This window comes from Siphateles boraxobius, unplaced genomic scaffold (assembly GCF_051911475.1).
Source record: "Siphateles boraxobius isolate OS27281-9 unplaced genomic scaffold, OSU_SipBor_1 41, whole genome shotgun sequence".
NCBI classification, from domain to species: domain Eukaryota; kingdom Metazoa; phylum Chordata; class Actinopteri; order Cypriniformes; family Leuciscidae; genus Siphateles; species Siphateles boraxobius.
In genome coordinates, this window is record NW_027509042.1 from 37,946,831 (window position 1) to 37,959,186 (window position 12,356).

At 36.8% G+C, this 12,356-nt stretch overlaps 1 protein-coding gene across 1 annotated transcript in view; it reads left to right on the forward strand.

The window, feature by feature from the left end:
* The first annotated feature begins 1,324 nt into the window (after positions 1–1,324).
* dnah9l (dynein, axonemal, heavy polypeptide 9 like) overlaps positions 1,325–12,356 on the forward strand; it is a 56,650-nt gene continuing 45,618 nt past the window's right edge. The window contains exons 1-15 of the mRNA XM_077199466.1: positions 1,325–1,861; positions 1,970–2,216; positions 3,415–3,558; positions 4,439–4,623; positions 4,709–4,904; positions 5,537–5,636; positions 5,828–6,039; positions 6,145–6,387; positions 6,824–6,991; positions 7,740–7,856; positions 8,096–8,233; positions 10,132–10,256; positions 10,371–10,566; positions 11,285–11,389; positions 11,531–11,703. Of these exons, the coding sequence (XP_077055581.1) occupies positions 1,971–2,216; positions 3,415–3,558; positions 4,439–4,623; positions 4,709–4,904; positions 5,537–5,636; positions 5,828–6,039; positions 6,145–6,387; positions 6,824–6,991; positions 7,740–7,856; positions 8,096–8,233; positions 10,132–10,256; positions 10,371–10,566; positions 11,285–11,389; positions 11,531–11,703 (2,348 nt within the window). The 5' untranslated portion in view covers positions 1,325–1,861; position 1,970. The remainder of the gene's footprint in view (positions 1,862–1,969; positions 2,217–3,414; positions 3,559–4,438; positions 4,624–4,708; positions 4,905–5,536; positions 5,637–5,827; positions 6,040–6,144; positions 6,388–6,823; positions 6,992–7,739; positions 7,857–8,095; positions 8,234–10,131; positions 10,257–10,370; positions 10,567–11,284; positions 11,390–11,530; positions 11,704–12,356) is intronic.

Genomic DNA, 12,356 nt, shown 5'->3' on the forward strand with positions numbered 1-12,356 from the left:
CAAAATGTGATGTTTTCCAGTCTAATTTTGCCCGCACCTGAAACAGACAAAATCACTTATAATGTCTAAAATGCGTAGGTCTACGTTAAATTTTAACTTAATGGTGATGAATTTATGAAACTGTTTGATGAAATAACCACAACATTAACAACAACAGCATCATCATCAATCTGTCAGTCAGAGTCAAATGCGCGTGAACGTTGCGCTCGTTTATTATAGCAACAGACTCCAGGCGTGTTGTTTCAAAATCATGGCAGGTAGCGTAGTCAGAAAAGTGTCTCTGGGTGTGCATAAGAAAAACTGGTTGTGCCACATTTATTGTCAAGTAATATAAAACATTCAGTATTTTTCCCTAATCGGTTTAAATATGTGTTTCATCTTTCATTTTAAATTCTGGGTACGCCTATGGGCTACATAATAAAAGTTATTGATTTCGTCACTTTTAAATGACGCGGAACAGTTTGTTTTTCCGAAATAACGTTTAGCAAAAAGTCGGATATTATGTTTTGCAATGTAGTGAGGAAATAAAGCTTCACACACACACATAAATATATCTAAAACAACACGGCACACACTTTAGGCTATTGCAGTCTCATTTAGTTATCATACAACTCAACTGCATGACCAATAACACATTCTGCAACTATAACTGTGTCTTGTCATGTTACTGATAATAACAATACTGATTCATCATCTTCATTGCTTTGAAATAACCAAAATATCATAAATAATTGAATTCATCATTCTTTCTTCTACCTGAAGATCTGACCCCCCTGCTATATGGATAATAAACCAATTCATTTTTTGAAATGTGGGGTCGTTCGTGCGTTAGCCTAAATACTAGCTTAATTCAGCAAAACAATCATTTCAGGCACATTGCAAGTTAGACGGCTAATGTTTTTTTTTTCTTTTTTTTCTTCTGTGCATTATAATGAAGGCTTTGTGAAACTGCAGCTTTTCCAGTTTTTTTAAATGACATATAGCTACTCCTTCCAACACCAACTACGAACACATTTTCTATCATGTATGTATGTCTATGAAAGACGTTTGAACCAATCAGAGTAGGTATGTGCCGCCCCGCCCCGCCCCGATCTGCAGGCTGCAGTCAGTTCCCAGTCTCGATTGACTCACTCCCACATAGGCGATTACTCTGGGTCAAAAAGCTTTCGTAATTTTCCGCGCTGTTCAAAATGACAAAGAGAACATTTTTTCTTGACGTTTTTAAAAAAGAAGAGAACTTCTACCACACCATTTGTTTTTTTTTTTACAATTTTACCTCTGGTTATGAGTATTAATCAGTTCTTCATAGAACACTTTTGCAGACATTTAAACGTTGGCGTCAGTAGAGGCCAGTGTGTGCTACTTCTAGTCATTGACAGCAAATCATTTCATTTTAAAGGTGTGAGTCTGAGCGCCACATGATGCTGTACATTTAAGTTGCTGTTAGCTTAATTCCTCTACTGAATGTAGGCTACTTCAGAACTATGAATCAGTTTTAAAATACATGTTTATTGAATGACGGTGCATCAGATCAGCTCAAATTATCCAGCTGGATGTGGTATCAGGTTATACAGTGGGTTTATGCAAACATGCACCTGATACCCTTGCTGGCTATTCGGGTTTCATTAGTACCAGGTGTGTGCTTCTCTCACACAACGGGGGTACAGATACACAAAAGCCATTGACCCTGTTACCATAGTGGCCTGACTCTACAGGAGGAGTTCAGTTTCTCTCCCCCACTGGAGAAGAAGGCAAAAGACGACACAGTGTGTGGGACATCATCCATTATTGTGATGGAAATATACTAATGATATAAAAACAGCTGGATCAGACTCAGAAAACTGATAGAAGTCTGCTAGAGGTAAGAGATACCACGATATGATAAAGTCTTAGGTTGGTAGATTTAAATTGACAATTTACCCTGGACTTTAAGACATGGGTTGTTCCCCTCTTTTCTTTTGTGTCTCAGTATGTCTGAGGCCGGTGTACGTGTTCTTATGGACCAGGTGAAGATGAGCGCCATCTCTGATGAGAGAGTGGACTTCATGAGGGAACAGGCCTTCACCGTTCTACGTCTCAAAACAGACAAATGGAACCGTTTTATTGGATTGGAGGAGAATCAGAGGGCTCTGCTTGACTTCCTGGACCAGGCCTGGCGAGAGTATCTCATTTTGTTTGTGGGACCAGGAGGAACTCTTCATACAGGAGATGAACAAGTGAGTAGGGGAGAGCAGGGCACAACATAGCGCTCTCTGATTTTCTCAGTTTGTGTAAACCTACTTAGTGTCAGTATTTATTAATTTATTTTTCATTAATTTCACACGGCTAATACAATTGTGTGGCTTTGTTTCATTAATACAGTGTATACTGTTGTCTTTATTTACCCCGAAAGAATGGAAGTGAAATGTGACAACATGCCCCATAGTTGGGGCGTTTTGTAACATGCAAGGGGCAACATTGTAACATGACCATATGACAGCTTAAAATGTTATCTGATCTAATCAAAAAAATATACCAGACAAACTAAAATATGTTCTTAATAAAATACAACTATTAACTTTTTCATATAAAATCATGGCATTTTTTAATAATTAGAAATAAACACATTTTTGAGTTTGACAACGAACACACTGGAAAACACAAAACATAATAATAATGAATAATTTCTGAACATTGATTCTCAGTCTTTATTTACCTCTTTTTATGATTTCTCAATAGAATTCATAAAAGTTGTTAATGTGAATTATATTGCTAACATCATAGACTATCATTGTTTTTGATAGGGGCACATTGTAAGCCAGTGTTACAGCTTGCCCCATCTGCGCAACTGGGATTTAAACCCTGCTAGTCTCTTCTGCTAGTTAGCGAAGTATTAAAGAACTATCTCAACTGTTAAATAACAGATTGGAATTTAAAATAATATCAGATTTGTCTAATTTTGAATAAACAAAAAAAAACAGATACATTTTTTTAACATAAGTAAGAATTTACTTTTGCTATGGTTAAATAAATGTTCAGTGATATCTTCCAAAGATTTCTGAATTTTTGCAACAAAAAAAAATTCTCTATATAGTGTTGACATGGAAACTAGTAAATGCACTAAGTTTCGTCATGCTAGCATGTGCGGAAGTATTTAAAACAAGTGTGTTACAACTAGCCCCAAGTTAGGTGGTGCCCCGCTCACCCCTATATCAAATACACTCATACGCACTCATCTTAAATGTTGGGACTAACAGAAAATTCCCAGTCTGCCTTGCTGTGTTCTTGCTGTGTTAGAATGCCATGTAGCATTTCTACTGGAAGTGTCTCCCATGTTCAGTGCACTGATTGGCTTTTGGTATTCGAAATAAGTCATCACTTGTTTCGAGTGCTTTCGCTTCTGAAAGCACTACACCCGTCTTTTCCTCCTTAAAGAGCTCCTCTCCCTGGAGGACCAAGCTTTTGTGTGTTCTTAAAAAAAAGAAGGGTGTCATCTCCAAAACCACCTTTAGAACCCAGCTCTGGCTTGGAGAGGTTGCAGCAGAACCCATGGACCACGCTCCTGTGCTCATCTCTCAGGTAACCAGAAATCTTTATATATATATATATATATATATATATATATATATATAATGTAGCACTTTAGAATTAGACTTTCATTAGACGTTTAAGCTTAACTTAACTCGTATTGAACTGACTGCTAAATGTCTGTTTTGTAGTTGCTGTGACTTTGTGACTCTTAGGCAATATTACTTGGATTGGACTCTGTGTAATTTTAGTTTTATTTAAATAGTATTATAGACTATTAATATTTTGAGTTGTTTTAATTTTTTTAATTTGAAGTTTTCATTAAAATTATGTTATATGCTTTGTATTTTTTTTAATGTGTCTGTTTATTTTAAATAATATATAGTTTTATGCCAATTTTATAAATTTAGTACTTCGACTTCAGCTTGTTATTTCTCTTTAGGGTTTTTATTTGTTTTTCATCTAATATTTATTTTTTATTTTATTTCAACTTTATTTCACTAAACAAAATACATTTTAATAGTTTTTAGGAATGCACAATAAATTGTCCACCATATCTGTGTCGGCCAATATATGTTAATTTTTAATGTTTTTGTTATCGACCCAATACTTTTTTTTTGGCCGATATCTTAAAGCAGATAAATTATGGATTATTTCCTTCAGCTGAGACATTTCAGATGGCTCTCAAAAATTATATAAATTTAGATTTTAGATTTGTCGGCCAGCATATTCGGTATTGAAATACAAAAAATTTTCTTATCGGTTCATCGCTAATAGTTTTAGTTAACAACACTGATTGGAGGTAGGCCATCCTATGCAAAAGTTTACCGGTTAAAAAGTTTAAGTGAAAAAGTTAAATCATAACTCTTATTGGCTCTGAGAGCATGTGTGAATTAAAAAATCCACAGTCAGTGATTGTATGTTTGTGTAGGTGTTCGTCTCAGTGCTGGGAAGTCCCCTGAATCAGTTCGCCTGGCCCCGGGTGGTCGGTCAGGACATTGGCAGACACCTTGAGCATCTGTGCAGTGAAGTAGTCACACTGAGAGGGCGAGCACAAGGACGAACTCTACTGCCCCTGCCGCTGTGTGTGGAGAGAAAAGATGAGCACCAGCTCAGGTGTGAGCGTGTGCCTGTCAATCATTCAATCATCTTTTCCAAACATTTAACAAGTTTGTGATGTAACATTTGTGTGTCTGTGTAGATCGGATTTCTGTCTGATTGACAGGGCGTTATTGTACTCCATTGAGACCATGGTGATCCAGTGGTGTGGACTGATGGGCTCTGTGCTGCAGCGGGACTCGTCTAAGCTCCTGCACCTGGGGGACCACCCAGGCCCCACAGTGGAGCTCCGTTTCTGGACTAAACAGAAAGAAAACCTATTAGGAATTCAAAAACAGGTGGAAATTAAGTCGATTTCCATGTATATGCTTTTATACATATTTTAAATGTGCTGAGGTCAGAGTTTAGGATTTAAGACCTTTCATTATAGTGCTTGCAGGACAAAAAATATTTTTCATGCGTTATTTCAGCCCATCTCTTTGAGACAAACTTTATTTAGATTTTTTTTGTTTGGTTGTCGTCTTGGAAATCTACTGATACAAATAGTAAAAAAAAAAAATGTTTTTACTGTTGTCATTGTAGAAATGTATAGCATGTTACCAGGAAACCTGTTTGGTGATGCTATAATGATGCAGAAACTGAATGGTCGGTGTTCAAAATATGAAAAAACGCCAGTGATTGTATGTAATATTTGCAATCTCTTTCTAACATGTACATTAATTGTGATTGGCTTTAATCAAAAATCTAGGTTATATTTAATCAGTCTCTCTCTTCACAATAAACTTCTCATAAACTTCACAAACTAAAGTTTACCACAAATGTACACTATTCATTTTCTCCCATGCGACTGCTAGTGTTTACTTCTGGAAATGAGAATCGATTGTCATTTATTACAACCTAATTTAATGTTTATTTTAACGTTAAAATTGACTGAATTTAAATTGACTCTAATTCTGGTTTATTTGTGCAGCTGCAGAACCCAAAAGTTGATCAGGTGCTGGAAATTCTGCTGAGGATCAAGAGCAGTTACTATGATTCCTTTTATGGCATTATTCAAAAAGTCAACCATGGTAATCACATCTTAAATGTGTACAGACACTCTGTTTCAACTTGATTTTGATGTGAACTGCATTGTATGCATGTTATTATTTGCATAATATAGTGTGGTCTTATAGGTCAAATCTAGGCTGATATGTGAAAGCTTGTAGGTTCAAATCCCACATTGGACCCTCAAAGCTACTGTCTACTCATTTTTTTCTAGCGGTGTTGGAGGCAGAAGACATAGACCTACACTTGAGGACCTTACGGCGGCCCATAGCTGCGTTCGAGGAGCGGAGCTTCATTGATCTGGAGCCTCTGATTCCCGCTCTGTTTCACACACTTGCTCTCATCTGGACACACTCTCACTTCTACTGCCACCCACCACGCATCGTCACGCTACTCACAGAGTTCTGCAACCTACTCATTGACAAGGTGTGTTTGTTTGCTTATGTGAATTCTGATTATCCTCTTATCTAGACTATTTTTGTATGATGTGGCGTTTATATAATGTGTGTTTGTGTACGTATGTTTCTGCAGGCCTCTGTGTATCTAATTCCTGAGGAGCTCTTCAAAATGGAGTTAGAGGAGGGAATGGTCCGGGTTCGGAAGGCCATCCAGGTGTTTTGGACATTCAAGCGCAGTTTCCAGCAGCACAGAGACAAACTGACACCCACTGGACCATATGGCCGTCCAGGACTTTCGGTCAAACCTTGGGACTTTCCCTCTGAGCTTGTGTTTCACCGCACTGACTGCATCATGGAGAGACTGCGCATGATTGAGGTGTGTGTGCACACATCCATCCCCACTGAAAAAAAGCTCAGTATAAATTCTTCCGATCTTGACGGTTGCAGAAACAAAATCCTGAAAAACTCAAATGTTTGCCAAAGAAACATGCATGACAAGATTGTAAAATTGAACATTTCTATGTACTCCTTCACACAGTATTTGTAATATTGTTTTGTGATGATCTGGTGTTATAATATTTAGAGGTTAGTCCTTTTTTTTCCCTTTGGCAATACCATCGATAAATAAAAAAATGTACAGACAAAATATTATTTTTAGTGCATACCATTTAGGTCTTTGGTTATATCAGATGTGGTAAAGTCAGTGATTAGACCATTATTACACTAAAATCTTGATCATGTTAGTTACTTTTTAAGCAGTTTTACCAATCTCTTTTAAGCATTTTTAAATGAATTCAGTGTATGTCTTTCAGGAGTTGTTTGCCTCTGCTCTGGACTTTCTAAAGCTGGAACGGATTGAGCTGGGCGGCTCTAGAGGGAAGATTCTCAGTGATATGGTGTACAGCATGAATGACGAGTTCATGGATAGCTGGAGAACTTTGAGAGAGAGCAAATATGATCCACTTGACTACAACAACAAGGTAGATAATGTTGTGAAATATTATTACAATTTAAAACACTCATTTTCTATTTTAATAATGTATTTTAAAATGTAATTTATTCCTGTGAATAGCTGAATAGGCAAAGCTGAATTTTCAGCATCATTAATCCAGTCTTCAGTGTCACATGATCCATCAGAAATCATTCTTCAGAAATCCTCCATCAGAAATCATCCTTATAAGCTGATTTGCTGCTCAAGAAACATTTATTATTATTATTATCAGTGTTGAAAAAAGTTGTGCTGCTTAATATTTTTTGTTGAAACCATGCCACATGATACATCCAGGATTCTTTGATAAATAGAAAATTCAAAAGAATTTGTTATTTGAAATAGAAATCGGTTTCACTTTATTTTGATGGTCCCTTTAACACATTCTGTTGACTATAAGTAATGTTGCACCTACATGTCTACCAACTCTCATTAGAGTGTTAGTAGAGTATTAGTAGACTGGTAGGTTACTCTAATGAGAGTCAGTTAACATGTAGTTGCAAAGTTACTTTATAGTCAACAGAATGTTCAAAAGGGACCATCAAAATAAAGTGTTACCTAGAAATCTTTGGTACACTATATATCTCTTTACTGTCATTTTCAATGCATCCTTGCTGAATAAAAGTACCAATTCCTGAAAAAAGAAAATTAAATAATCTTACTGACCCCAAACTTGTATATGTGCTCATATTCATATACGTACATGTGTGTACAATCACACTCTCCCCTGTGTTTTCTAGGAGTTTGTGTGTGACTATAATCGATTCATGGAACAGAACAGAGATTTTGACCAGAGACTGGGAACAGTAATAAACTTGGCCTTCCAACACTCCCCAGGCTTAGAGTCTGCTTTTAAGGTAACACACACACACACACACACACACACACACACACACACACACACACACACACACACACACACACACACACACACACACACACACACACACACACACACACACACACACACACAGTAATGAAGGAACAGACTTGCATTCAGTCTGCCAAACTCAAATACAAGACTTTACTGTTTAGTCACATGTGTTTGGAAAAACCCTCTCTTTTAGTCACTATCATTGAAAACCTGTGTGTGTAGCTCCTACAGATCTTTGGTACTCTGTTGGAGAGGCCGAGGGTTCACCAGCTTTTTGCTCCAAACTACTCTCAGCTGCTGGTCATGTTCCAGGAGGAGGTCAACCTCTGTCAGCACATGCTGGAGACCCACAGAGAGAAGGTTTGAATGACATAATTTCAGAATGAAATTTGGGAGAATTTTACCAAATGAGTTTTAGTAGCAAATGGCGCTTTTGAAACATTTCTTCATGAAGCTTCGAAAATCTTTTTTTTTTTAAATCAGGGGTTCAGAGAGTTTTCCAATGGTTCGCCACTAGAGGGCGCTGATCTGGTCAACCCATGAACAAGTCAATTTTAACAGGTTTTAACTGACCTCGGGTCAATTTTATAATGTAGGTTGAGTTTTAATGACTTTAGTGAATTCTAATACACACACAAGCATGTACGATATAAAAAGAGGACTGAAAGTTAATTGTTTTTCGATTGGGCTAGTTTGCCAAGCCCTGCCTAAGGGTGGGCACACTCACTTTGAATTGTGGTCCCCCCATTTAGAAGTTGGTCATTTTCCAAATAATGTATGAAATAATTGAATATACAATAATACTAATAATAATAAACATCTTATCACACTACAACTTTATATATTTAGTTAAAAGAATGATTAAATGCAATGGTCAATTACAATTTGTTTACTAGTTTTCCCTCTCCCTATATAGGTGCATTTCATATATGCTTGTCAAAGTGAAAAGTTTAATATGATTTGTCAGTTCATGTTAGTCCCGCCCACAATCTTATCTTTACCACTTAAGGACGTAATATAAGATTTGCACATTTGTGGAGTTGAATTTGTAAGTGGCAAAGCAAATATCATTCAGTAAATACTTGAAAAATACCTTAATTGGATGTCAAAATAGTCAAAATAGTACAACTGCTGCAAGAAACCAAGTCTAGCAATAAATCCTTTAGAGATACTTGATTATGATGAAATAATCTCAGTGTTAAACTGTTGTCTCAGACTAATTGTAGGAGGAAATGTTTCTTTCTATGCTTTGCCCACCCTGCTTTATGAAGGCCCACCCACTTGAACATTTCTGGCCTCGCCCCTCCAGTCAGTCCATACCAAAAGCGTACATGTTTGGGGTGCATCCAAAATCGCATACTCTCTTAAGTAGGTACTTAATATGAATTAGTAATTACTTCACCACTAAAAAAGTATGTTCTATTTAGTATGAATGTGAGTAGTATGAATGTAATCCAGACGTACTACATTCTCCATGTTGTCATTATCATGTGACCTACCAGCATCAGTTACGTCGCTTTACTGCCATTCATAAATCCTCTCCCGCTGGGATAGTAAAGTGTCCATCGTACGCACACTTCAGAATCTCACCGGAAGTAGACGGTCATCTGGGTACTTTTTGCCTACTATTAAATGAGTGCTGTGAATTCAGACATACATCTTTGGTCACATACCTATTATAGTATATATATATGTATATATATATATGTATATATATATATATATATATATAGTATAACCTTGATATGGACTGGATGCTCGTTGCATTTACAGCATTTTGACCAGCAATTGTCACCAGCGCTCCGTGTTTTGAACTGGTTTCGAGAATTTCGAAAAGCTCTGCTTCTCCCATCACTAGATATTAGGTCTATGTTCTCTGATATGGATTAAATATGTTTATATTTAAATAATACTTGATTATTTTATGAATTATATAACCGGTAGTTCTGGTGTGGTCAGGAATGTTTCTGTTACTCTCTGTAGGTTTTACATCTTTGCGCCAGTAGGTGGCCACAGATGACTGTCTTGTCTTTATGAGTGTGTCATTGAAACATAATTCATTCAAAATAACTGATTCATTCAGGAACAAAACGCCACTGTACAAAATACATGAATATGAGGCACGCGATTGGCCGACGATTGTTAAGCTTCTAGCGGTGACATTCTAACACTGCAAAATATGATTATGCAAACAGCCATCGAGCAAGGCTCTTAACATACTCACTGATATTTGCGCTGTTGTTTGTGTTTCTGTGCAGCTGAGGAACGGCTGTCCTGTCCTTGGTAAAAACATGCCAGCCGTTGCTGGTAACCTGAAATGGTCTCAAGAACTCAGAGAACGGATCCTGTCAAACCGCAGTAAACTCAGCCAGCTTACACATATGTAAACAAGAACCCATCACACATGTACAACACTCACACAAATAAACAAACAGTTGCTTCTGGTGCCATATTTAACAATGTAATTTATGCTGTAGTCTTTGTTTGTGTATTTTAGGTCATTAGACAGTCCTGAGGCACAACAGGTGTTGCAGGTGTGTGAGTGTGTATTGGAGGTTCTGGATCAAATGGATGAAGAAGTCTACACTAATTGGAGTGTTGATTTAGATGAGTTGTGCCACACACATCTGAATGAACCACTGCTGATATTGGATAAGGAGAGCAGCTTTTACAGCGTGAACTTTAACCCTGCAGTAAGATCTTGATTAATCGATTTGACAGAACTTCCAAAAATAAAAGAATTCCGGCATCAGTTACTCACCCTCATGTCATTCAAAACTCAGAAGGCTTTCGTTCATCTTCAAAACACAAATTAACTTTTTTTTTTTTACCTGAGAGATTTCTGTCCCTCCATTAAAAGTCCACCCTTTCAAAACTTTTACTTTTACCAGATTTAATTTTAGGATTTACATCATTAATGATAACTAGGTTTGGAAGATTAAATTCTTATGGGTTTGAAACAACAAGTGGGTGAGTAAATGATGACGAAAATTTCATTTTGGGTGATTTAACCCTTCAGTCACCTAGCAGCCACCTAACAATGCCTTAGGAACTACCCAGAATTTTGTCCAAAACTATTTTCATTGGTGGAGCAAAAATACACAAAGTAACTGGCAATATTACATCTTAAGTTAAAGATACAATTGCAATGCAATGGCCTTGGCTGCGTTCACCCACTTGACATAAAAAAAGAAGCCAATATCAATAATTTTATAGTTATTGTTTATTAATTAAATTAATTTAGTCTCTTTACGAACTATTTGTTATTGTAGGATGTCCCTAAATTATTTAGTGAGTTAGTATGTTTAAGATTTAACTAACTTTATGTCACGCAAATATTTTGTCCTCCAAAGTAAAGTTCAGAAACAATGCTTTCCTCATGTTTACTGTTGTGTGATGTGGTTGTTTTAGTTGACATCTGTTTTGAGGGAAGTTAAGTATCTTGGAATTCTGAAGAACCACAACATTCCCAAGGCTGCTGTGAGTCTGTACTCTAAATGGGAAATGCTTCACATGGTGAGACCTTGTGGCCATCTGTGCCTTTATATTTGCCAAGAAAATAGCTCTGTTTATTCAGTTCTTTCAATTTTCTTTTCTCTCTCTCTCTATCTCAATCTCTCTATCTCTCTCTCTCTATCTCTCTATGTGCATGTTTAGTACACCAGTACTCTGTTCCAGATCACTCAGTGGTATAATAAACTGAATAGCACGATCCTGGCTGTTGAGCTGCGTTTGGTAGAGTCTGAGCTGGAGGAAGTGAGGTGTACCTTAATGCCAGCGTTAAAGGAACTGCGGTGGAGTGATGAGCAGCTCGCTGATTACATCAAGAGGTACCCAACTAACAAAAATAAACTGCCCGGCCAAAAAAAAAAAAAAGTCATTGTTTGGATTTAAATATGCTAATGCTTTAAAGTCTATGATTGGATCATTATTGCAGTGATTATTATGTTTCTAGGATGTTATATGTTTGGCAACGGTTCTTCTAACCCTAATTGTTGGAGTGTGTAGCTTTTCATTTCTTAAACAACTATGAAGACACACACATCATGGCCATATTCCAGGATGACAATGTCAAGATTCATCAGGCTCAAATTGTGAAGAATGGTTGGGAGGGAGCATGAAGAATGAATTGGCACCTCTGAGTAAAGACCTTAAATTCATTGAGTCTTTGGGATGTGCTGGAGAAGACTTTACAGAGTGCTGGACTCTTGCATTGTTAATTCAAGATCTTGACTAAAATAGATACACCTCTTGATGGAAATAACATCACAACATTTATTTCCATTAATAGTTGCGTCAATATTTGGTCAAGATCTTTTATTTTTCAATGCAAGGGTCCAGCACTCTGTAAAGTCTTCTCCAGCACATCCCAAAGACTAAATGAATTTAAGGTATGGACACAGAGCGATTTTTGTGCTAACATTTTAAGAACATTATTAAAGACCATATAACTCTGAATGAATGTTCTATTAACATTACTGGA